This window comes from Nomascus leucogenys, chromosome 6 (genome assembly GCF_006542625.1).
Source record: "Nomascus leucogenys isolate Asia chromosome 6, Asia_NLE_v1, whole genome shotgun sequence".
Taxonomy (NCBI): Eukaryota; Metazoa; Chordata; class Mammalia; order Primates; family Hylobatidae; genus Nomascus; species Nomascus leucogenys.
The window spans coordinates 30,950,987-30,978,571 of record NC_044386.1 but is presented as its reverse complement, the minus strand read 5'-3'; the positions used below and the strand labels follow the sequence as shown (position 1 = coordinate 30,978,571).

Here is a 27,585-nt window from a genome sequence, read left to right as displayed (position 1 = left end):
TGTGAATAATTTTTTTTGTTGTTTTTACACCATAATCCAACTCTAATTATCTTAATTGAATTTGAAAACTTTTTCAATTGCATTAAATTTCCAAAAAAGTTCTCCCACATTACACTAAAGCATTCCTTATGTTTCATTTCCAGTACTCAGATATTGAATGAGTAAAATCATTTTATTGGCTCTCTTTTAATAAACTCCTTCAAATGCACATTGTTTAAAAATTGACTAGGTCAAAAATAGTTACGCCTGCAGGTTGACCTATTCGGACTCTGCCAAACTCCTCCAAGTTCAATATAAATTGACGTTGTCAGAGTACAAAGTCAATTTTATGGAAACGCTGCTCCTCCTTTTCCATGGAGCCAATCTGGGCAATTTTTTCATTAAAATTCTTCTTCTGCCTGTTTGCTGCGGGACTGTTTGAGCTGCTGCAGCCGCTCGATAGTTTCAGAAATGGTGCGTTCCCCGTGGACCTTATTGTCTCTTGTGCGGATATTAACAGTGCCACTGATTTTCTCTTTTTCACCAACAACTAAAACGAACACACAAAGCTTTGTCAGACTTAATCTAAAGATATGGAAGGATTCACACTGAACATCTGGAAAGAAATGATCCTAGGACCCAAAACCTACCCCATAGCTTCTGATACATTAAAAGGTACAAGTGACCATGTATTGATATTTAAAAGAAACTCTTTGCAGTATCTAAAACTACTGTGCTTATGGAGTCAATCTAGCCAACTTAACAACCAAATAATAAAACCCTAAACATCATGAATACCTTTTTTCAAGTAATCCCACATAAGGAATTATCTTGAGAAAGTAATCAAACAGATGTGTTTAAAAACAATGCATCTTCATTCTTGTTATAATAGCAAAATATTTTCTCACAAACATCCATGATTATTTCAGTGAAAAAAAAACCAGTATGTATGCATGAGCCTATTTTTATAGTTATTATATATTAAAATATATAATAGAAAAAAATCAGGACTGGAAGGAACTAAATAAATTCTTGATTACAATTCACTTAAGCCTGTCCCAAGGTTTCAGTAGATTTTCCTGATGTCTGGCAAATTTTCTTTGGTAAGTTTCCATTCTTACCTAAAATGAAGTTATACTGTGCTAACTGTGCATTTCGAATCTTTTTATTCAATGTACAGCCTGGATCCAGATCAATGTCTGCCATGAATTTGGCATCGTGGAATTGTTGTCGTACCTATTGTAACAGAGATACAGAATTTGTCAGATCTAAAATCAGAACTATATTTTGATCTTATATGATTTTACTGAACACAGGGATCAGGACTTCTTGGATGAACTTCCAGGAATTTAAAGCTGGCAAAACCATCTTAGATAATATTATTCACTGCCATTTTTTCCCCCCTCAAAAAGGCTAGCTCCTCTTTATTACCTCAGGTCATGTGTATTAAGTAAACAATGTTTTCAGTATTCTTCTTTTACAAAAAAGCAATACACTAGATTACATTTTATTAATTTTACATTAACTAGGTTAAACTTCCCATTAACCTAACATATTAACACGACAAAAAGACCTAAATGAACAATTTTATTTCACTATCATTTCATATGAACCTCAGATTACAGATGTGAAAAATATCACACAATCAACACCTGAAAGAAATGATCTCCAACTGAATAAATCTTAACTTCTGAGTATCAGAAAGTTTTTTTTTTTAAATCAGGTTATCATAGGCATTAGTCCCTTAACTTTAAAATAGAATAATATTTAATAGTCTAAAAGTAATTTAGATTAGAACAAATTAACAATGAGTATAAAAAATGTTTCTGTTCAGCCTGCTATGAGAGTTGGACATTTTACATTCAAATCACCCCACACTTGGCAGAAAACTGTTTCCTTACAGTGGCCATTAACCCAAAGCAAGAACAGGAAAGTTGGAGGAAGCTGATGTTCCTTCCTCATCTCTGCCATAGAGACAGTACCCTTGGGCTTTCATGCAAAGCCATGTGAGCAGTGACTGCCTATCCTCTTTTTGTAGATGCAGAAGTTACACTGTCTACTAGCAGAATCACCGCCACAATTCCACCCAGACCACTTAGAAGGGTCAGAGTTTCTGGAAATCCCGGTCAGAAAGCAGAATGAATTTTTCCAGGAAAACATCTTAAGTACAGCTGAAGGTGAAACACTAACTATCATACTCTACTTATCACCAGTAAAACCAGCATTCTCTGGTTGACCTAGGTGACAAAATATTTCTTTCAATTTTTGATTGAAAAAATTCTAAATGATCTACAACACATTCATTTCTCAAATGCGAGTTATGTGTAAACCAAGGGTTATTTATGTAAGTCAAATGTTTATTTCTATAAGGTATACTTTTTGAAACAATCTAAGTGACTTTGCCTATACTGTGCACAAGTCTTAGCATTTTAACTAGATTTTTAAGCCACAGTGATCACAAACCAATTAACCTGTTGACATTTTATTACATCCATTTCAGAAGGGTTGTTACAGAATTTTAGAATGCCAAGATAGGTCTACATCTTCAACTTATAACTACTTTAAAGAATAAGGCATCAGTTTCTTTATTTTTCTCAACATGGGTCCTGTGTGTGCACATGAGATGGGCAATTCTGCAGTTGGGGAAGTGGCCTGATAATTACAGGGTGTTTAACATGTCTGCTCTACAGTTATTAGGTATCAGGAGTACTATTCTATCTTCTCTTCCCACAAACGAAAAGCTTACCACCACATAATCTGGAATGCCACCTACCCCCGAAGGGAAATGGGGAAGTCAGTGCTGTCTCCAGTTGAGAACTCAGTTAACCAATACAGAACTTTTTCCTACTGTGTGAGCTTTCACATACAAATAAGACAAAGTGCACTCAACCACGGAACATAACTTTGATTCTCATCATTTGTAACTAAAACTACTGAGTGCAGTAATAGGAATAGTCTGAATGGTTTATCTATTAGATGGTTTAGTGTTCACTTCATATTTATTTATTTATTTATTTAATTTATTTTTTTGAGATGGAGTCTTGCTCTTTCACCCAGGCTGGAGTGCAGTGACGCAATCTCGGCTCACTGCAAGCTCCGCCTCCTGGGTTCACGCCATTCTCCTGCCTCAGCCTCCCAAGTAGCTGGGACTACAGGGGCCCGCCACTGTGCCTGGCTAATTTTTTGTATTTTTTAGTAGAGACGGGGTTTCACCGTGGTCTCGATCTCCTGACCTCGTGATCCACCCGCCTTGGCCTCCCAAAGTGCTAGGATTACAGGCGTAAGCCACCGCGCCTGGCCCACTTCAGTTTTTTTTTAAGAGATGGGGTCTCACTATGTTGCTCAGGCTGGAATGCAGTGGCTACTCACAAGCACAATCATCACACCCTGAACCCTCAAAGATCCTCCTGCCTCAAGCTCCTAAGTAGCTGGGACTACAGGTATGCATCTCCACGCTCAAGTTCATTTATTTCTCAAGGGTAATTAAGACCTGAGTGTGGTTTATTCTGATGGTCTGAAGACATGATGGTTTTGATGTTATAGTATTGTTCACTGATCAACTTTTAATAATTTGAAATTCCTTAGTATGGAATTTTCACTATGGCAGAACAATGCTTTAAAGTGAAGTTATGAATGGCTATACATTTGTTGGTAAGTTAGTTTTTTTGGTAGAGAGGCAAGACATTGGTCTGCTATACTATTAACCTGAAAAAATTTCAACTACCTGAAGAAATTTACATTAAAATGAAGCAAAATTACTCATTAAGTCAAAGAGCAGCCTAAACTGTATTTTGAACTGGCATTTACCTATCATACTGAAGTACCTGATATTTGCTAATCTGGTTTTTTAAAATACTAAATACTAAAATATACAAGTGTAACTGGGTATGGCGGCTCCTGCCTGTAGTCACTGCTACTTGGGAGGCCAAGGTGGGAGGACTGCATGAGCCCAGGAGTTTGAGGTTACAGTGAGCCATGACTGTACCACTGCACTCCAGCTGGGGCAAGAGAAAGATCCCATCTCTTAAAACAAATACAATAAAATATACAAGTGTACATAAAACACTATCCAAATATGTCTTCTGATTATGGAATCATGTAGAAAAGCATTAAAGAAGTAATATAATCTATTCAGGCTTAACAAAGATTAAAAATATTAGCATTTCTCTATATCACAACAGCTCAATTCACCAAGAATACAGGGCTTACGTGATTTGAAAAGCTTAACAACAGATATTAAATTGAAAGAAAATTCATATCTAAAGCTTACCTTTTGGGCATATTCATCACAGGTTGGTCCCACTGGAACTACCATTACCTGGCGAGGTGACAGCCAAAAGGGCCTTTGGATGAGAATAAAAATACTCAATGTAGATGTGGGCAAATTCACTAAACAGGGACAGCATATTTCTTAGTCTACTCTTCAGTATCTTTTCCTGGAACATGTAAGGACTACTTTTAAAACTTGGCTTAAAAAAAACTCCAAAATGAAAAAACCTATCCAATAAAGATTAAGGCGAGGAGATGCAGAAGAAAACTAACCCTACATAAGCAAAGCCTGTAACTACAATTTGTCTTGCTAAGTAGAGAGCAAAGCAAATTGAGGATAGGACTAGGCCTCACACTTTAATACATCACAAAACACTGTGTATTGGCTGTGAGAGGGGGTAACAAATGATTTAATACCTGCATGTAGTGATTAATTGTTCAAGAGTATTTTATTACTTATTCTTCATGGGGACACAGTGCCCTCAGTTTACTCAAAATCCATTTTGTACCATTCAGCAAATTGTAATTGATAATAGCTGGTTATGGCACTTGGTAAAAATCAGAGTTTTCACTACTTATTAAAAAATAAGCCCATCCAATTCTCCCTTTGAAGCAATTCAAGTGTCAAATGCTTCTGATGCTGCAAACATCAGGCTAATGATTTTCTCCATCATTCCTCTATTTTCAGTTGTTCTGTTATATCAGGCAAAAGGCTAAAGTAGGCACTAAATTCTACCCTAATCATGGACTTTTCGCCACCTAAAACAGGTTTAGCAGAGCAATTAGCTGAGGACTCCCTTAATTCTTGGAATACCTTGCAGAGAATGTGTCTCACATTTTATCTGACTTTGAGAAATCTAAAGAGATTATATCATTGATCAGTATGAGAAACTGTCCTAATTTCTGAAGTAACCAAGTTCAAATAAAACTGAAATGACAGTAATGTGTAAGATTAAACCAATGTACATCATTTTACAAAAGTTTTAAATCAGTATGATTAATATGGCAGGCTCTACACATGGGTGCTTTTATTACCCTGTGCTGCTTTCAAATGCATTGTGGGTCCAGAAAAAACTGCTTAAGAAATAAGATGAAAGTTATGTGGCCATGTATCTTGCCAACAAAAACTTACTTAACCTCACAGAAATGAATCACAAAATGTTGATCAGTTTGGCATCTGTTTTAAAAAATGCTTGGCTTTTAAAAGATGTCAAAATACCTGCTTGTTATGATTAGCAAGGCTGAACAAAGAAAGCCATAAGCCTCCTCATTTATCTACGTAAAACCAGCAAAGCCATCTAAATCCCAAAACAAAGTTACTAGAAAGGCATCCAAAACAGTAAGTATACTTCTTACAGAATACTAATTCCTAATTAGAAAGTATTACACAACATTCAAACAAATCCAGTTCTGGAATTAAAGTAATTACTATTAGCAATTGTTCTTAATGTTAAAAAGTTTGTGTTTAGATTGTGATTCCTTATTTTTTACTGAACACTTGTTGTTAGTTAGAAGCAACCGATTGGAATCATTCTCCCTTTCCATCTGATAATTAAATCGAAAATCAGACATTTCTTGTAGCCAATTTATACTAATCAGAAAAAAAAGAAAAAGACAGTGACAAAAATTACCATTTGCCCCCATAGTTTTCTGTGAGGATAGCAATCATTCTTTCCACTGATCCCAAGATGGCTCGATGAACAATCACTGGCCTTTTCTTATCATCACCATCATGGCTATAAAGAAAAAAAATTTGTTTTGTCTTTTTTTTTTTTTTTTTTGAGACGGAGTCTCGCTCTGTCACCCAGGCTGGAGTGCAGTGGCGCAATCTCGGCTCACTGCAAGCTCGACCTCCCGGGTTCACGCCATTCTCCTGCCTCAGCCACTCTGAGTAGCTGGGACTACAGGCACCCGCCACCACGCCCGGCTAATTTTTTGTATTTTTAGTAGAGACGGGGTTTCACCATGGTCTCGATCTCCCGACCTCGTGATCCGCCCGCCTCAGCCTCCCAAAGTGCTGGGATTACAAGCATGAGCCACCGCGCCCGGCTTTGTTTTGTCTTATTATATATATTTTCTCTTATATATCCCTAGAGAATATTCAGAGCAGACACCAGAAACTCACCTTACATAAGTAAGATTAAATCTGATGGGCAACTGAAAATCCAGCTGGATGGTTGCACACTGGTGGTACCGCCCAATCGCATCTTTAATCTGTATGTCAATCTAAGAAGCAAAGACTGGGTTATTATAAAATGCCAGTGATACTAAAGTGGAGCTCAATAGTTGGATTAGGGCTGATTTTTTTTTTCCAACTTCTTTCAAAGTCGTATCTTCTTCATCCACAAGTGAAAATCATATTACCCAAATGTACTTTAGTGCTCACCTTTGGGCCATAGAAAGCTCCGTCTCCAGAGTTTAACTCCCACTTTTCACCAAATTCATTCAGACTATTTTCAAGTTGCTAAGGATAAAGCAAAATGATTTTTATTTTTTTCATTGCAATTTCCCTTCTTCCAGCCTAATTTGAGACTTAAAAATACAGTAATTACTTTCATAAATCAATATTTTCTGCTTTAGAATTTTGTCCAACTGAACATATGTTCACACCAACCCCTTTTTAAAGCTTATAGCTTGATAACTGAAAAAAGCCATTAAAACATTCAACCATTTCAAAAATACACAATCATAAAGAAAAAAACTAGCTTACCCAAACCTAGGAACCATCTCCAATTTCCTTTTGCTTTTATCCATTTAAAGAGGCTTGGCTTTCTTACATCTCAGAACAAGCCAATTTCAAACAGTATTCAAAAGCATGCTGAAAAACACCACTTACTTTCTCAGCTTGATCCCATACTTCGATATCTCCAAGGAATTTTTCCGGGCGAGTAGAAAGGTTTAGTTTAAAAGAAAATCCAAATATGCTATATACTGTACGTAGAAAATCCAAACAACCTTTTATTTCATCTTCAATCTTCAAATTAAAAAACAAAAAAAGAAACAGTAGTTATTTTCCTTGACTTTCTTGACACTTCTTTCTAAGTATTTTATTCCCCAGGGTCTCATACCTGCTCCATGGCACAGAATATGTGAGCATCATCCTGTTGGAATCTTCGTACCCGGGTGAGTCCTGTGAGTGCTCCAGACAGCTCGTTCCTATGAAGTACCCCAAAATCAGCTAGCCGCAGAGGCAGTTCTCGCCAGGACCTTGGCCGATGATCAAACATAAGGCTGAAGTGAAAAAGAAAAGTCCACGGATACTTAAGAATAAACTGCTTCTGTAATGCTATATTTAATTACATGGAAGGTTGTCAAAAAGCCACTGATTCTAGCTGTCCATCCAAGCAACATTTCTCAAATTCTGGGCTTCATACAGCAGTAAAAGCACTTGCATGAATAAAATAGCAAATAAGTTATAATTCAATGAACCACAGTGAAGAATTAAAAAACGTATTCCAACAACTGAAGAATCTGGGAAAATTAAGAATGAACTTGGTTGGTCCCCTGGCCTATAATACAGCTTCTTCACAAAGATTCTACTCTCACCTCCTCTGCTCTCCAGGCCTGGCTAGTAGGAGCTGCGGACACTGAGCTACCTGTATCCACAGCTCTCCTGTGTCTTCCCTTAAGCTGTTCTTCACCCAACTTTCAAAGATAGAAAGCAGAGTGGCCTCATGACAAGGAACATTTTCCAAGAATGCTGAGTCATTAGCAGGTTTTGACAGAACAGGTTTCTTCAAAACAACAACACACTAGGTAATTTGTTATACCCCCATATTCCATCTTCCTGTTTTATATTCTGCCTTGGTCATTGCTATGATCCCAGTACCATTACTGAATGCCCACAGATCTGGAGATCTGGCTGGGCATAGTGGCTCATGCCTATAATCCCAGTGCTTTGGCAAGCCAAGGTGGAAGGACAGCTCGAGGCCAGGAGTTTGAGACCAGGCTAAGCAACATGGCAAGACCTCATCTCTACAGAAATAAAATTTAAAAAATTAGCTGGGCATGGTGGCGTATGCCTGCAGTCCCAGCTGCAGTGAGCTATGATCGCACACCTGCACTCCAGTTGGAAGACCTCTTAAAAAAAAAAAAAGATCTGGGGATCTAATCAGGCACAGAAGATATAATACAACAATGATGTTGCATTTATATGTTCTTCTGATCACATAATTTGTTTTTAATGAAAATATTGTTAAAGGAGGGAAGAACCCAGGATGAATTGTAGCATGTGAAAATCTTCAGTAGAAATTCAAAGCTGCCAAATACCAGTGTCCTGGGCAGTTCATGGGTTTCAGAGCAAACAGCTCCTTCTCCACCTCAAAGGAGAACATGTTATCGCTGTAGTGCTGCCAGTGGCCTGAGGTCATCCAGAGTCGGCTGTTGAAGATGTTTGGGGTGACCACCTCCTGGAATCCTCTTTTCCTATATTCACTCTGATAGAAAATGAACAGAAACATGTGTAGGCAAATAAATGCTCATACTTCAAGTAGGAGTAAAAACTTAAAGAGCAATTTTATACTCTCTCATGAAAAAGATGGACACATGCCATGTTTCAGAAATCCCACTTCTAATTATATACCGAAGAGAAAACTCCTGGCACATGTACATAAGGAAGCTTATAAAAGCGATGCTACTGCAGCATGGCTGATAATAAGGGACAATTATACATCAGCACCCATCAATACAGGGATGAGTGCATTATGGTAGTTATATAACAAAACAATATGTAGCAAGTGAAAATAAACTGGATTTGTATGTCTCTAAAAATAAATCACAAGGCAGTCTGATACACAATGAGGCTTCCTATATGTAACACATAAATACATAAATAATTTAAGGGTACAAATACATGGGCTAGATGGAAATCACATGGACAAAAAGAATCCATGCCAACTTCAAAACAGTAGCTTCTTCTAGAAAACTGGTATATGATATACCAGTATATGGATATATATATATATATCAGTATATGGAGGTATATGGATCAAAACTGGGTCCTAAAGACAGGCTTTTTAAACAATTAACTTTTTTTTTAATATCGTGAATGAAAAAATCTCAAGCAAATATAGCTCAATGTGAATATTTGTTAAATTTGGGTAGTAAGTACAAGATATTGGATATACTATTCTCTATAAACTTACACTTATAACATTTCATAATCTACAAAGAAAAAAGGCAATGTAAAAACCGTTTTTTCGAAGAAAATACAAATGAATATCAAAATCAAAGAGGGCACAGAGCTCCTATGTCAAGGACCACAGGTCCCCCTTCAAGCTCACCAGTTTCTATGTGTATATGGGCAAAATCAACTACTAGGGATGATTTATGGGGCCACAGACTTCTACTTTTACTTATCGTCTTATATATTTCTTCTCAAATACAGATTATCTTTCCTTTTAGTAGACCTTATTTAATAAAATGATCATATATCCTAAATCTAAAGAAGAAAGCAATAAATATGACTTACCCTAATGAATTCAATAAGTGCATTATAAATGTAGGCTCCTTTTGGCAGAAAAAAGCAGCTTCCAGGGCTGAGTTCATGAAAGAAATATAGTTCTTGGTCCTGGGTAAAAGAAAAGCAAAAGAATGTTTATGTATGTCATGTATACGTGTGTGTACATATACATAAATTTCAGTGTTCTTGAGCTCAGAATATGGTCATGATGTCCCGTATTTCAATCAGTGCCAATCCTGAATCAAAGAAACCATGTCAGTGTTTCTGGTGGTATAGAATTGCAGCTGATTTACAATTTGGCAGACTTGTAACACATGCCCTGCCTGTTATATTCCTCAATCCAGTCAAGTTTCCCCAACAGTGGCAGGGAGTAAGGGTCCCTTCAGTTCTTTAACTATCCACTGCAGTACCTCTCATGGTTCTTAAATTCCTTAACGCTCCAAGATCTGGATCTTTTTTCATTTATTAATGTATTTATTTTCTTAATAGGAGTATCAGGAAGGAGACTGGGAAAAAGACACTGATAATGAAATAGATGATGGTAAAGTTGGCTGACTTTGGGTCATGGTGAAACAAACACACCCTCCTACCTCCTTGCCAACATCCCCCTCCCCAAATGCCCAAAAGCCCTCAGGGAAGGGCCCATCAATCATTGCTGGCTGCCCCATGGCTGGTATGTCAGGTAGTCAGGGGTGCAAGGCAGTGGCTGCTACCTCCAGCTCAAGCTTCATAACCTAACAGCCAAGGACCCTGGCACAGAGTGCCTATTTTAGGGGGGAATGTTTTATCTAGCCTAACTTCCAGTTTAGAGGACATTCAGCAGTAACAGAGACAATGGGTAGAGGAAATGACAGCACAGGATCCATGTGCGACATGCTGCTAAACCTTGGGCAACAAGTAGGTTAATCTTTGTGGGACTCTGTTTTCACATTTTAAATGAGTCGGTGAAACTAGATGGTTTCCATAGTTCTCCCAGCTCTATGAGAAGCTGTTATACTTCTTTCACAGAAAACCGTAGATCATCAGTGTTAGCTCTCAACAAAAGTAGTTCAAATGCATTTTTGTGCGGTACTGAGCATACTCCAGGCAGATAATGTGGACAATCAGTAAGTGCTTATAGTTCGTACAGGACACAGCACCAGTTACTAAAAAGCTACAACATTTCTTCAAAACAAAATTCCTAGTACTTCATGCAGCTAAATTTCAAACTTCAAATGAAGTTGAAGAAAACTCAGTCTAGATACATCATTGTTCTTGAACATACCCTGCCAATTTTCCTATGATCTCGGTTTTTAGCTTCCTCTTGCAACTTCTCCCACTCTTTCAACATTTTAGGATCTGGGAATGAAATGCCATAAATTCTCTGGAGAGTCTCCATATCTGCTTTGCCTTCCCAGTAGGTGGAGGAATTCTGAAAACAAGGATTAACCATGAAACAACATTCAAATTTGTAAACATCTCACTTATTTTAACTCCCAATTGCTTTGAGGCCTTGTTACAGTAGTTACTCATTCTGCAGCACGAAGTTGGCTGTTTATTCTATCCTCGAAAATGCCCCTCCCTCAATCCACAGGTGGGTGCAGTGGCTCATGCCTGTAATCCCAGCACTCTATGAAGCCGAGGCAGGAGGATTGCTTGAGCCCGGGAGTTCGAGACCAGCCTGGGAAACACAGGGAGACCCCGTCCTTTATTTAAAAAAGGAAAATTACCCAGGCATGGTGGTGTGCGCTTATGGTCACAGCTACTCAGGAGGCTAAGGCAGGAGGACCACTTGAGCCTGGAGTGCAGTGGCACGATCTCCGCTCACTGCAACCTCATTTCCCAGGCTCAAGTGGTCCTCCACTCTGTCTTTTTGGGGCAACACAGTGAGACCCATTCTACACCCCAACACCCCCAAAACTGCCCACCCCTCAATACTCAACCACAATTCCACAAACATTACTTTGCCTGCAAAGGCATTTCTCACAAAATTAGCAAAAATAGAAATGAGCCAATAAAAAAAAATCTTGAAATGACTCAATTATTCTCTTGATTTAAACTGCATTTTAAAAACCTCCATAAAATGTTTGTGAACTAGTATAAAACTGGGTTCTGTTAAAAACAACAACTTGGGAAATTATTAATTTAGACATATAAAGGGCAAAAGCACATACTCCTAGTGAGTCTCAAAGCTTTTATAGAGCCAGGATGGCCCATGCTGTATGATTTTGTAAAACCTCCATCCCCTGTGCTTGCTCTGGCAATGACAGCAAGTCAGTCACCCCTTGAGGGATTTCAATTATAAAATCTTCATGGCATACAGCTCCCAGTTAATAGCATGAGAAAATACCATCCTTTCATGTGCAACAGAAAATGGTAAAGAGAAATCAGTGAAAGTTTAAACACACATCTATTCTAGACAGATACATTCACATAGTCTTTAAAGTTACATTACTTACTTTGTGTATTTTTAAAGCCTTAATTTTGCCCGTGTGTCTAACATGAGGACCCCGGCAGAGATCTATCAAAGGGCCACACCTAAAGATAAAATGAAAGGAATTTTAACAAAGACAAAATGACATACATACCAGATACATTTAATGACATCTAATATTCTCACCTATAGACTGTGGTAGTTGGAGTATTCACCTTTTCATTCAATATCCGACATTTGAACTTGTTGTACTGAAAACAGGAAATATTCTTTTAAAAAATTGTCCTTTAATTTTTACTTCTAAGTACCATAACTAAAATGTAGCACTGTATGAATATAAATGTTGATATTTCATATTTTAAAAACATGTTGAAGGAATGGTTTGCTAGGAAAAAAATGAAATTAAAAAAATAATAAAAACACTTAATTTTTGCTAAAGAACCAAATAGGCTTCAGCTTTAGTACATGGAACCCTAGTGGTGTCACTTCAACTAACATGTATAAATGATATTAACAGTGGGGGCCACACACTATGGTTCAATTTACCTTAAACATTGCCAGTAAAGTTTCTTTCTTAACTTCCAGTCTTTCGAAAGCTTGTTTTTCTTTAATGATTTTCTTACATAAAGCCTCCAGAGAAGAGAAATCATTGCTAGACACACCCCTGAAGGAGAAGAAAGCATAATCTTTTCATTCCATTCGAATCACACCACGGCTTCGAAAAATGTTTATTTGGAATACTTCAAGGGTTTTAACATTAAAAAATTAGACTATTGCATCATATCTTAGAATTCTAAACAAAATACTGTTCATAAGTAATTTTTACATTTTATGTTTTCAGTGGCTTCTACCTTGGTCATCCATGGAGACCTTTCTCACTAGTGACCCCTTCCCACAACTCTATCACCAGGTTTTAAAGGAGAGGGGAGGACCAGTCTCCCTGAATTTGCCAAAACACCTTAGGACTCTACCTCCATCAATCTAGAACAGAGGTCTCATTAAATCCTCTATTACTTCAAGTAAACTGCAACACTTCAAATACTGATAATGGGCATACCTGATGAAGAAGCAGGGAGATCAATATCATTCCTCCCTTACTGAGAACTCTAAAAATAACTTATAGACCCATAGTCATTGACTTCAGTTTTCTTTATCTAGTTGATGGCTTACCCTTCTTCGAGGTACATGTCATAATAGAATCCATTTTCTATTGGCGGACCGTAGCATAAACATCCACCATAGACTCTTTCCATGGCTTCGCCCATTATGTGAGCACTGGAGTGCCAATACACCTGAAAATTTAAAGAAAAATGGCATGGTCTGAATCTTGGCATACAAGTTGTCAATTAATGTGGTTGTTTGAAAGAGACAGATGATAATATTTATTATAAGTAAACCTAATATATAAAATCCTAAATTTCTAAATCTATAAACTACTTTTCTATCCATAGCCAAAGTAATTCAAAAGGCTTCCAATTACTAAAGTGTATTTTTATTTTGGAAATCATCTGATTTAACTGTTTTCAAACAAATTAAACTAAACTTGGCATCACTACTTAAATGGCATAGATTTTGTTCTCTGAAAACACCTGCTACTCACAATGTGACTATCTCATTGATTGCAATGGCCCAGGTTCTTTTGAGTCAATGTGCCACAGCACCATGTCTCAGACACTGTGATCTGGCCTTCAGCTGGCTGTGGAACATCACTTAGAAATTACATGTTGGTACTGGCCCAAAACAAAGGTGGTACAACCCGACCACACAACACAATGACAAAACACAAGGACAAACATCTGTACACTGAAATCAACTGGCAGTACTTGGTTTTAAAGTAATCACTGGGATGAGTCAGAATATACCCAAAGCAATGTTTTCAAGATTTAGTATTAAGGTACCAAAGTGACATTAAAAAATTCTCATAAGAAACTTGAGGGCTCCAAAATACATTTGAAAACTACTAATCCACATACATAAGTGAACAATCATCACTAAAACAAAATACTTTGCTTCCCCTTATATGATACACGGCCATGGAGAATTAAAAAGAAAATCTTGTCATCAAATGCAGGTTGACTTTTATAGTGTTATCCAGCAGATTTGCATCTTAAGAGGAGAAAAAAATACAGAAATTTTCCAATAAATGGAGTGCTTTGAAGTTCAAATTTATTTGTCAAATGTACGTATCTTGCTAAAGTGTTCATAGTTTAGAGGCCAGGCGCAGTGGCTCACACCTATAATCCCAGCACTTTGGGAGGCCAAGGTGGGCAGATCACTTGAGGTCAGGAGTTCGAGACCAGCTGGCCAACATGGTGAAACCCCATCTCTACTAAAAATACAAAACTTAGCCAAGCGTGGTAGGGCACTCCTGTAATCCCAGCTACTCGGGAGGCTGAGGCAGGGGAATCGCTTGAACCCGGGTGGCGGAGATTGCAGTGAGCCGAGAGCGCACCACCGCACTCCAGTCTGGGCGACAGAGCAAGACTCCATTATTAAAAAAAAAAAAAATTAAAATAAAATAGTGTTCACAGTTTGGAAAACAATTTTTACTTGCTTAATCAATGTTTAATAAAATTCCCAAAACATTTTCCCTATTGAAGTGTCTAGTAACGAAAAGACTTATTCAACTTTACCTCTTTATTTTGTAAGTCAAGCACTTTTATTATGTTCCTAAATGAAGGACAAAATGAAGATTTCAAATATGACAATGAGACAACAATAAATGTTAGCCACCCAATCGCAGCAGGACTGAGCTGGAAAATACTGCAAATGTGAATCTGCATCCTAAAATTCAATGAATACTAAATCAGCAACTTACTGCCTGAGCTTCCTCATCCTCAAACTTGAGAAGCTCCAAGGTACTATCTTCTTCCAGAGGGCGGTCCAGGTCCCACACAACATTATTTACTTTAGCAATAACAGTGTTGTCGGCCAGGCCTTGACTTAAAAAAAAAATGTCCACACATATATAAGAACACAAGAATCTAATTTGTAAACAGGAAAATAAACACTATTTTTATTATACATTGATTTTTTTATATTGATGTATCTCTATTTTTCTGAAATGTAATGATAAAAACAACAAATTCCAAAAATGTACCTAAGAATGTAACCGGAAGATCCTGAAAATGTGGAGCATTATCATTTGACATTGAATGCCTCTTGTTTAAGCAGATATGGCAACTCTGATAAATAAGCATGATCAATTTCTAATGGTTTGAATAATCTTAATTTCTCCAACAAATAAGTTTTTTTTTTTTTTTTAATTTTTTAGAGACAGGGTCTTGCTATGTTGCCCAGGCTGGCCTCCTGGCCTGAAGCAATCCTCCAACATCAGCCTCTAGAGTAGCTGGGACAACTGGCACAAGTCACCACACCCAGCTTTCTCTTAATACACCCACCTTTCTCTTTCTACAAAGCTAAGCTATTGAGACTCCAAAGGAGAAAAAAAACACAAGGCCTACTAAATAACTTCTCTGTTCCTCTTCCTGCTTAAAATGTACACCAGATCCTTTCTTTGACCGACAATGCTAACCTCAGAATAAATTCTGCAAATGCCTATGATAATATTTATAACAAATATAGAGGTAAAATGAAAGACTATTTAATAAAACTTTTCATAATGTGAGTAAAAATATTACACACCCAATATACAATATCAAACATAAAGTATCATCAAGTGATGAAATATCAGAGCACACAGAGTGTAAAAGCCACAGGAGTTCTGAGGAGGGAAAGCAGCACAGGTCAGAGTCATCTGGAAAAGCTTTGAGGATAAAGCACTCACAGGAAGAAAAGGGGAGGCCATGGCATTCCAGATGAGGGAATGGCCACAGACGCAAGCAGAGATGCAAGTGAAGAAAGGTTTATGCAGGAAGCTGTGTGACTAGAGCAGAGAGTTGAGTAAGGTGAGCCAGATTATACATCTAAATGCATAGCTAGAGAAATAACAGTCTATAACAGCCTGGGCATCTCAACGAAGGTAGGCAACATTCTACACTGTGAAGAAAAAGTACACACCCTTTACACTGTAAATCTCAAAGAAACCTACCACTAGAAGGCTTTAAGCTAGCCAGGCTTGCTGTGTTGGTGGTTCTCTATGTGTAAGGGTTTACAACCAAATGTATACAACTTCTCCTATGAAAGGATCAAAAGAGAAGAACCAAACAGAAAGTAAACAACAAACTCCTTTCTATTTTCAATGCTCCTACTAACTTTACCATAGGTTATAGACAATGTTTTCTTTCCTCCTGAGATCAGATGGAGCCAATAAAATAAATACATGCATTTCACAAAACATAACATGAATTTGGCAGGGAGAAATGTATTTCACCATATTGGTGTAAAATAGTTTTCAGAAGATTAAAGAACTGGTAAGAAGGTTAATCATATTCTCTATATTCTTTGGAAAGAACATGACTTTTATCTTACAACCCAAATGGAGCCCCAAGATTCTAAGAATAGAGTTACTCTGAAAATGTAGATTACACATGGGCCACACTGGATCATTTCAATTTTTCAAAGAAGGGTAAAAACATCTGTAAGATTTGTAACAAAATGGCCAGGCACAGTGGCTCACGCCTGTAATCCCAGCACTTTGGGAGGCCGAGGCAGGCAGATCACGAGGTCAGGAGATGAAGACCATCCTGGCTAACACGGTGAAACCTCGTCTCTACTAAAAATACAAAAATTAGCCAGGCGTGGTGGCGGGCGCCTGTAGTCCTAGCTACTCAGGAGGCTGAGGCAGGAGAATGGCGTGAACCCAGGAAGCGGAGCTTGCAGTCAGTGGAGATCACGCCACTGCACTCCAGCCTGGGCGACAGAGCGAGACTCGGTCTCAAAAAAAAAAAAAAAAAAAAAAAAAAAAAATTTATAACAAAACTTCAAAGAAAAACCTTTTGACGCAAATGGAACATGTCTTTTTTGTCCTTCCCTTTCATATTCACCACTAATTATGTGAATCTTTAAATAGCCTGTTATCAATGTTATAATTTTTCACAGAACAAAAAGTTATTCTGGCCTTTTGTAAAAATTTCATATAGTATTCTCAGTGCAGATCAGTGACTTAACTCCAGAGCTAAAGTCCATCAGTGTTTTATGTAATTCAATCTTTTATTTTTTTTCCCCAGAGACGGACTCTCGCTATGTCACTGAGGCTGGAGTGCAGTGGCTCAATCTTGGCTCACTGCAACCTCCACCTCCCAAGTTCAAGCTATCCTCCCACCTCAGCCTCCAAGTAGTTGGGACTACAGGTGTGCGCGACCACGCCTGGCTAATTTTTGTATTTTTAGTAGAGACAGGGTTTCACTATGTTGGCCGGGCTGGTCTTGAACTCCCGACCTCAGCTGATCTGCCTGCCTCGGCCTCTCAAAGTGCTGGGATTACAGCTGTGAGCCAATGCACCCAGCTATGTAATTCAACTTAGAATTTTATAGATCTTGAAGAATATTTTTCTACTGAAGACTTGATAAATTACAATGTAATCTAGATCAGCATTGTAGAAGGTAGAGGAAAAGGTTCCCGGACTAACAGAAACCTACATTTTAATGACACGGCTACAATCTCATTGTGTGACAACAGAGGAATCTCTTAATCAACCTGACCTTCAAAATTATCTCTAAAATGAAAGATTGAACTGATACTTAAAGGTCTATCCAGTTCTCTATGCTCTCACATAGAAACTTGCATGGTATTACAACTTTTTACTTCCTTTGGAGTACAGTAGAAGTACTTGTAGGTAGAAGCACTGAATGAATGGAAACACTCTATTCACACTGTAAAAAGTACTAACCAATGTCTGTGGTACAGTAGAGGCTCATGGCTCATAGGCCTAACTGGTTCTGCTTCTACTAATTGTATAATAGGCTTACCAAGAATCAGCCACGTTGGTTCCCCAAACTGTTTTTGTGCTTGTTCTTTCACGTGTTTGGTTCAATAATACAAAATTGATGATAATCAACCACATGACAATTCATATGGTGATTTCAAATCGTTCAATTCAATACATAACAATTATAAATAAGCTTAAAAATATACAATTATAAAATAATACAATGAGGGAATTATGGTTTCTATGAAAACCAAGTTGAATATTTGAGAAGGCTTGATAAATCCAAGTCACACACACAAAAATACTGTCAAGTTAGGTGTGACTCTACAACCACATGAAAACCTGCTAGGATTCTGCACTCAGACTACTTCTCAAATGTGTTAAGATAATGTAAGAACTCTAATTAGCACTCGCTATCCCCCAAAGCCTTGCCATACATATATATATTCACTGTTTTATATATGTATATAAAGTTAGTGAATACATATATATTCACATATTTTAAGTTGAAGTGTTTAAGACCAAGATTGGCGAGCTTTTTCTGTAAAAGGCCACACAAATATTTTACACTTTGCAGGCCAAACATGGTCTCTGTTGCATATTCTTCTTAGTTGTTTTATTTTTTCCAACTATTTAAAAATTTAAGAATCATTTTTGGCCAGGCGCGGTGGGTCACGCCTGTAATCCTAGCACTTTGGGAGGCCGAGGTGGGCGGATCAAGAGATCCAGGTCAAGAGATCCAGACCATCCTGGCTAGCACAGTGAAACCCCGTCTCTACTAAAAATACAAAAAATTAGCCGGGCATGGTGGCAGGCGCCTGTAGTCCCAGCTACTTGGGAGGCTAAGGCAGGAGAATGGCGTGAACCCGGGAGGTAGAGCTTGCAGTGAGCCAAGATCGCGCCACTGCACTCTAGCCTGGGCGACAGAGCAAGACTCTGTCTCAAAAAAAAAAAAAAAAATCATTTTTATTTTTGGCTTTCAGGACGTACACAAACCGATTATGACTCGAGTTTCCCAATACCTAGTTTAAGATATATATAATATATATGTTTTACCAACTATTATTTTGATAAACTGACCAATTATTGATCCCAATCATACCAGATTAAGAAAGCCTCTCCCCTATTACAAAATATGCATCTAATTCTCAGTTAATTGAAATAACTTCTTCCCACCCCAATAAAAGTTTTAAGACTAGGAATAGTCTATCATTGAATTTATAAAAATAGTACCTTTTTTTCATGTGTCATGATATGTTTCTTAACCTTTCCATGTGAGATTATCTAGCTTCATTTTTAACCTCAAAACCAAGACATTTAAGTCAAAATAGGTAAACACTGTCTACTTGGTTTTGTAACATTTACAATCATAGTAAGACTAAAAATATACAATGCCCCAAAAGATAATAAGACCAAAGTAAACTCTTTCAGAAATTAACTTTGAATTTTGACTACAAAGCTCTGTATCATTTCGATTTTTAAAAAACCTCAAGTAGGCCAAATTAAACAGATTAAAAACACTGAACGGTAACATAAAAATATTATAAGAATAAAACATGGCAAGATAATAAAGGAAGTTTAGTTAGACCACAAACTATGGAAGGTCAAGATGGGTGTAGCTTATACCTAATTCCACAGGCAATTAGATATGGTGTAGTTTTCCAAGATTCCGCATCAACCTGTTTACCATCAGGCAAAGTGACTTTAATTGGCTTGCTATCTTTTTCTGCCTTTTCTGCCAGAATGGAATCGTGTTCTGCTTTTAGTATATTATACATCTCAAGACGTGTGTAAATATATTCAGGCCAAGGATTCAACTGCAAGACAACAAATCAGGAAATAAATCATCAGTAAATATTGCTTTCCTATTTAGAAATCGGAAAGAAATAATAAAAATACAGAAACCCACGACTATTGATTCAATTTGGTAAATAAACACTGCCAAAATCACCTGGCGTTACCTCAATTTGGTTCTAAATGAAGGTAAAAGAAAGAATTAAATGTCCTATTCTTATGCTGAATCGACAATTACCATTTTGCTATTATTTACAGCAAGTGGTCTTTTCTCTTTTAAGATGTCTTCTTAGGATCTTTTCTAACTAAATTATTTTACACATAGAGCTATAAACAATACTGGAAATAAAAACAATAAACTGGCTTTTCCATTTTGTTTCTATCATGTCCAGGAGATGGTCTGTGCAGCTGGTCAGCCTATATGTCCAATCACAAATTTGACTTAAGGTCTCCCCTTCAAGGAAGTATTTACTGAATTCAAAGATGCCATGATCACCTTGGAGTATGTAATTAGCAAATATATAAAACAACACACTACTACTTTCTATAGTAGATAAAATTAACAAAAATATTCTATATAAAACACCCACTTAGGTTTCTAGAGGTTTGGCAAAGAAAGAAAAAGAGACAGCAATCAGAAAGCTGACTTCCTCTACTGTCAGACTCTATAATCTATGGAACATTTCAAAAAGGCAGTGAATCTGTGGTAACAAAACAGTCAAACTAACATCTACAGCATTTATCATCTTTAAATTACACGAACATTAACACTTCATACAAAAGTGAAGAGGAAATTGCTTAATTTTGCCATGACTTTCTATCTTCAAATGAATTTCAATCTATCAGATATAAAATAACTTACTGCAATACAGATTTTAACATTTATTCAATGTTGATAATGCTACCAAAACATCTCCATACATATCAACATACACAATTTGAAAGCAGTACAAGTGAATATCTAATCCTTAAGAAACGGACTGGGGCAGGGCATGGTGGTTCATTCCTGTAATCCCAGCACTTAGGGAGGCCAAGGCAGATGGATCACTTGAGGCCAGGAATTCGAGACCACCCTGGCCAACATGGTGAAATCCTATCTCTACTAAAAATATAAAAACTAGCCAGGTGTGGTGGCGCACACCTGTAGTCCCAGCTACTTGTGGGGCTGAGGCATAAGAATTGCTTGAACCTGGGAGGTGGAGGTTGCAGTGAGCCAAGATTGGGCCACTGAACTCCAACCTGGGCAACAGAGTGAGACCTTGTCTCAAACAAAATGAAACAAAACAAAACTGACTGGAGATAACAGAAAATAATATCAAATGAAAAAGATTCATTGTCTGCCCAGTAATTCCTTCCCTCCCTCCTTCTTTCCATTCTTTAACCACAGGGTTTCACTATGTTGCCTAGGCTGGCTGGAGCACAGTGACTATTCACAGGCACAATCACAGCGCATTTCGGCCCCAAACTCCTGGGCTCCAGTGATCCTCCCACTCAGTCTCAAGTGGTTGGCTCCCACCACCATATCAGGCCCTAATATCTTTGTAATTCCCACCCACAGCAGTCCCTCCCTTTCTTTGGTCATTCAGTTGCTCTTTGAGAGCTTTTCATCAAATTATCACAACGGTCCATAACCTTCAATGGTGAAGAACCCAGGAATTAACTAAAAGCTCAGAGCCTGTCATTCTACAACCATAATCTGAACTCCTCAGACTAATGCACAGTACCTGGTTCCATCCACTCTAAAGCATCATTACAATCCTACCCACCTGCACTACCCTCTGTGTCTTAACTGCAGTTTATCATCATAGCCACTTGCAATGTCCCAATTAGAATTTCTTGTCAAAATTTCTTCAACATTCATTCAGCAGATACCCTCTGTGTTAAGCTCTGTGATTGCAGAGATGAATAAAACCTGCGTGTTGCCTTTGGAGGGGAAGGCCAAGGTCTTGGACAGTTCACTGTACACTCTTTTTTCCAGACCAATCGTTAAACATAAATAATCACATGTCCCACTTAAAATTCTCTGTTCAGAAGAGTCTTCTAATTATACTCTTTGTCTTATTTCCAGGTCATTTCTCAAGCTGTGATGGAACAGCATGTATGTTTGTATTGAAAGCATAAAAAAGAAATTAGGGAACATATGCATTTTTCCATTGGCTTGCAAATTTTAAAATTCACAATCAACAATTTTCTTCACAATTACAGTGGGGTATAATGGTCGGGAGACTGATCAACTGATCAGCTGTAAGAGAAATGGTTAGGTGGGCTTCTAAGCAACACTACACTTGATCACCTACAAACTTACCCTAAAGTAAATGATGGCACTATAAATTTAGCAATTGCAGCATTTGTAAAAGTGGCTCTTAAAAGCCAGCTTATTGTGCTACTTCTAAAAGGGCTGTTTCTTTGTGTTTCTTCCTTCTGGTAGCTTTCTAAAGAGTCTCCAATAAAACAGCTGTAATGACTAAAGCAAAAAGTGAAGCACAGTTCACAGCATAAAAATAAAGTAGAAAGACAAGCTTAACTGCCTCTACAAGCAAAATACTCAGGAACCAGGTTGATTTAGGGCTGGCTTTTGATATGCCAGTTCGTTTCAGTGTGAGCCTGGGGAAGTGAAAGCATTTTCTGCAGACTTGAGAGGCCTTAAGGGGATCTGTCCTGGCTTAGAAGCCAACCCTAGGGCAGGTCCAGATGGTAAGGGCAAGGAGGGGGTCAAAAAACTGGCTTGCTTTGGTTTTCGTTGTATTCAGTGTAAGCCCAAACACCAAGTCTCTACTCCCTAACATCTCATTTAATGAAATGATCAGAGAGCTAGCATCGCAGCTGGCAAATGAATAATTACCAGTCTCCTCTTTGATTTTTGTTCTCTGATTTTTATATTCAACCCCACAATCAGATCATCTTATACAATCATATGCCAGTTGCTTCCTTTTACAGTAACAAACAACTGAAAGTCTTTTTTCCCCTCTCAGGTTACCCTTTCCTAATTCTTCCTGATTTTTCCAACCAGTATCATCTTACAACACCATGTAAAACCATTAGAACCCTTGCACATTCGGAAAGTCTCAGAAAGTTCCCTGTGATTTGCCAACCTTTGATAACAGAGCCCTGTGTGACGATAACTTTTACCTCAGCTCGACCTCCATCTCCAGATCCTTCTTTGTTCTTCTTTTTGCCTCCTTCCTTTCGCTTCTCTTCACCAGCACCAACCTAAATAAGCAAAAAACGTTTTATATTTTAATCTAATGTGACATCTCCACCCTGTGATGCCCCAGGAAAAGTGTTGAGAATGTTATTTTAGTATTTGTTATTTAATTTTTTAAAAATGGAAATCTGATATTGAAAGACTGAACAATTTCATCACTGGCCAAGACAGGTTAACAACTTACAATAAAGACGAGTCTTTAAAAAGTAGGAAGGAGTTACTAACAATGTTTAACTCCTCAAATTTCATTTATTTTATTTTAACTATTCCTGTGACTCTCGCTTCAGGTTTACTTGGACCACATACCAAACATATGGCCACAAGGAAGCATGCAGTTCATTCAGTAAGCATATTTCCAGGAAAAAAAAAAAAAAAAAACCTGAATGCAAAGTGTGCCCATGAATTCCACCAGTGCTACCAAAAGCCATGGAAGAAGCAAACATAAGGCCCAATCCCTACCATGTGTAAACCTAGTCTCTCCAGGGAAAGTAAGGCATACATGTGTGAGAAACTCCCGGAGGAGAAAAGAACACAATAGTAGCGCTATGATTAGATGTCAAATAAGCTAGGACTAGCATCTACGAACTTTAAAGGATGGAATGCATTTCAACAGGTGGATTCTGAGAATAGACGCAATGTGTCCTATGTGTACACATAAGCTTGTTGTCAGAAATGTTAAAATTTAAAGAGAGAAAAAATGACTAAACCAGGCTGATTAATGAAGGATTGTTTTATAAAGTAATACAAGGTAAGACAGACTAAGGCTCACAGAAGCAAGAACTAAAAGTTACCATAAGGAATACAGACTTCAATTAGAAGCAAGTCAAGTCATAGAAAGTTTTAAAGTAATAAATCCTGTGCCAGGAATGTAAACCGGGGATTTTAATTAGTTTGCGTGTTTGTAACCTTTAGTTTTTTTAAGTTTTAAGATACAATTCACATACCATACAAGTTACCCATGTAAAGTATACAATTCAATGGTTTTTAGGTATTCACTGTTGTGCAACTATCACTACCATCAATTTTAGAGTATTTTCATCACCCTCAAAAAGAAACCTTGTACCCATTAGCAGTTCACTCCCTGTTGCCTTCATCTCCAGACCCTGGCAACCATTAATCTAGTTTCTGTTTCTATAGATTTGCCTATTCTGGGAATTTCATATAAATAGAATCACACATTATGTGGTCTTTTGTGACAGGCTTCTTTTAGTTAGCATAATAATTTCAAGATCATCAGGTTGTAACATGTATCAATACTTGTCATTGTACCTTTTTATTATCAAATAATATTCTATTGTTTACTTATCCATTTATCAGTTGATGGACATTTTGGCCATTGTCTTTTAAATCCTATAAAACGTGTTACTTGTATAATTAAAAAAAAAAAACTAATTTTAAAATATGACTCCTAATTTCACGCTGAGCTAAAATCCCCCCTACTCCAGGAGTCTGGATTTAATAAACTTTAAAGGTTCGTTTAGATTCAACAGATCCTTTGTCATACTGTAGAAGTGATGTAACCGATCAAGTATACTGGGTAAAAAGAAAAATTGCGGCCGGGCGCTGTGGCTTACGCCTGTAATCCCAGCACTTTGGGAGGCCGAGGCGGGCGGATCATGAGGTCAGGAGATCGAGACCATCCTGGCTAACACGGTGAAACCCCGTCTCTACTAAAGAATACAAAAAAAATTAGCCGGGCATGGTGGGCGCCTGTAGTCCCAGCCACTAGGGAGGCTGAGGCAGGAGAATGGCTGGAACCCGGGAGGCGGAGCTTGCAGTGAGCAGCGATCGCGCCACTGCACTCCAGCCTGGGAGACAGAGACTCCGTTTCAACAACAACAACAACAACAAAAAATAAATAAATTGCAGGTCTGTGCAGGTTTAAAATGGAAAGATAATAAAACAAGTTTTATATTTCTAATAAGATTATTTTGGTTTTGACCATTTGCCAAATGAACAGGGGTAGTGAGAGAGAGTGAGAGACAATCACCACAAAGGTTTTCTGGTTCTAAATACGGCTCCATTTTACAAACAAGAACATTGGCTCAAAGAAGTAACTTGCCCATTTGTATCATTAAGTAATAGAGCTGGGACATTACAACAGGTCTCTCTGGAACCCTGAGGCCTATGATCTCTTTTCTACAACACTGGAAAAAGAGTAGGCAACTGTTCTCTATTACCCTGAGTATATATGTTATGTACATCTACATACAAGTAATCTAAAATCTCAACCCAAAAGTTGGGAAACAGAACTGGATTGTGAAGAGAAGCTACAGAATTACCTTTCTCAGGAATGATCTGTTCCTGACTCACTCAGAACAGCTAATACTAATAACAGGAGTTATTAGTATTGGCTATAGGATACTGGGATTGAGGAAGGAAAAAAAAGGGGATACTGCGTTTGAGCAAGTTACTGTTCCTATGCCTGCTTTCTCATCTGTATAATGGAGATAATAACAGAACCCAGTTCGTAGCGTTATTAAGAAGACTCAGTGAGGCCGGGCGCGGTGGCTCACGCCTGTAATCCCAGAACTTTGGGAGGCCGAGGCGGGCGGATCACGAAGTCAGGAGATCGAGACCATCCTGGCTAACATGGTGAAACCCCGTCTCTACTAAAAATACAAAAAATTAGCCGGGCCTGGTGGCTGAGGCAGGAGAATGGCATGAATTCGGGACGCGGAGCTTGCAGTGAGCCGAGATCAGCCACTGCACTCCAGCCTGGGTGACAGAGCGAGACTCCGTCTCAAAAAAAAGAAGACTGAATGAGTTAATTCATGGAATGCATTAATACAGTGCCAAACCCGTACTTAGTACTCAAAATAAATATTAACTATAGTATAATTATTACAGGAAGGAAAAATTACATATTTGTTAACCATACATATCACATCCAATTAAGAATAGCACAGGAGAATATTTATGGACATGGAAAGTTGTTGACCACATTCTATTAAGCAAAAAAAAAAAGTTACAAAACAGTAAAAATATCATTTTATGTGAAAAAAAAATCTATGTATAGTCACCATTTATCATCTAGAATTAAATTTACATAGTTTAGAATGTGCCCGTATGCAGTTTCTCCATTCAATTTCGAGTAGACAATCAAGAAAAAACTTTGGCTTTTAAGTGACTTGTCCTGTCACAGACTTGGGATAGAGGCTCCCTTAGCTGAAGACGTCACCACTTGTCACTTGGACTATTACAACAACTTTCTGCATGTGGCCTCACCTTCTACCCTAATGCCAGCGTGACTTTTACAAATACAATCTTCCCGCTTAAGATCCTTCATGTATAGAATACCAGTTTCAAACATCCTTGTTGCCTAAGATCCTTCTGATTGCTGTTCCTTTAACCTTTCTGGCATCTCTTGCAAACAACCCGAAAGACAATTCACCTGCGTGCCCCTTTTCACTGCCTTCCCTACCTTTACGTGGGAAGCCCCGTCCTGCCTGTTTACCTGGTGAAATCATTCTTCCAAACTAAATTCTAAAGTGCCCTCCTAAACTTCCTCTTCTGTAATACCACACGGTTTATCACAAAGCACTAGGGCTGTTTTCCTGTCTCTTACACATCAGCCTGTGAGGCCCTCAAAGTCGGGGAACTGGGCCCTATTCATCTTCCCACCTGCACCGCCCAGCTCAGTGCCGGGCAAAATATATACTTAACCACCCAAACTTGGACAAGTTGGGTCAGATCTCAGGGACTCGGTTTTCCTTTCCTTAAAATGGGGCTCTTTACCCTCGCAGGATCTTAGGCGACTGATTACATAAGGCTCTGCAATGTGTTGCCCGCTTACAGTAAGCCATAAACGCAAGTTTAGAAGCCCCAAGCCTAAGATTCTGATTCTGTCTCCGGGTCTAACTACTGTAGATGTGAGGCTCTGAACAAGTCGCTCACTCAAGGCCTGTTTCTTCGTCTGTAAAGAGAATGGACCCAGAGATGAACTGCAAGGCCCCACCCTAATTTATGAATGGACGGTTCCCAAAGGGGGTTCCGACTTTCCAGGAGTCCCACCGTCCCCCACTCCTCCGACCCACGCGGTCCCGGCCGCTTACTGCTTCCTGCCCCCGCCCCCGCCGCGCGCGTAGCGTCTGCACCCACGAGAGTCCCAGGCTGGTCTCTGGGTCCCACCAGGTGTGCTCACCGGCTTCTCCTCGCCTCCCATCTTTCCTGAAGGACTACTGGCCTTCTCCTCAAACATTGGCGAACGACGAAGCGATGAGAGAACCCGAAACCGACGGCCTAGAGGAGCAAAGACACGGGTCGGAGGTGGGCTAGTGCCCGGGACTTCGCCTCCACAGGACCAGCTGATGCAATCGAAAGGCGCCCTAATCCCGCCCCCAACTTGCGGCGGAACGGACAGCCAATAGATAACGGCGGAAGGCGGGCCCTCCCTCCTCTAAGCCAATGGAAAATCTTTTTTGGTGACAGAGCCCTTCTAGGAAATCAGGACGCGGTGGGTGAGGAGGAGCAAACGCAGAAGCTTCATGCTTACTCTCCGCTGACCTTGGTCTGGACGCTTTCCAGCGTCAAGTCCCCAATGCGCGTGCGCCTTCCTCCCAGCTGACTTTATGTCGCACAATCATGGACCTTCCCGGACACCGTAGATAATAAGTAGTTCTTGGTCTAAACTT

General features: G+C 38.6%; 1 protein-coding gene across 2 annotated transcripts; it reads right to left on the bottom strand.

Moving 5' to 3' along the window:
• On the bottom strand, positions 1-27,458 carry TARS1 (threonyl-tRNA synthetase 1). Of its 2 annotated transcripts, XM_004088202.3 has the most exons (20): positions 27,096-27,272; positions 22,876-22,956; positions 19,579-19,769; positions 15,910-16,008; positions 14,941-15,064; positions 13,293-13,414; positions 12,669-12,786; positions 12,309-12,373; positions 12,148-12,226; positions 10,974-11,120; positions 9,719-9,817; positions 8,518-8,684; positions 7,317-7,479; positions 7,085-7,222; positions 6,635-6,712; positions 6,374-6,474; positions 5,880-5,984; positions 4,250-4,322; positions 1,101-1,215; positions 1-529 (listed from the first exon to the last, which is right to left on the bottom strand). In XM_004088202.3, exons 1-20 carry the CDS (start codon positions 27,150-27,152, stop codon positions 381-383), a joined length of 2,271 nt encoding a protein of 756 aa, XP_004088250.1. In that variant the 5' UTR covers positions 27,153-27,272; the 3' UTR covers positions 1-380. The 2 variants fall into 2 exon arrangements, with proteins under 2 accessions (XP_004088250.1, XP_030669815.1); XM_030813955.1 differs by lacking the exon at positions 15,910-16,008 and having other exon boundaries at positions 27,096-27,458.
• Between the last annotated feature and the right edge of the window lie 127 nt (positions 27,459-27,585).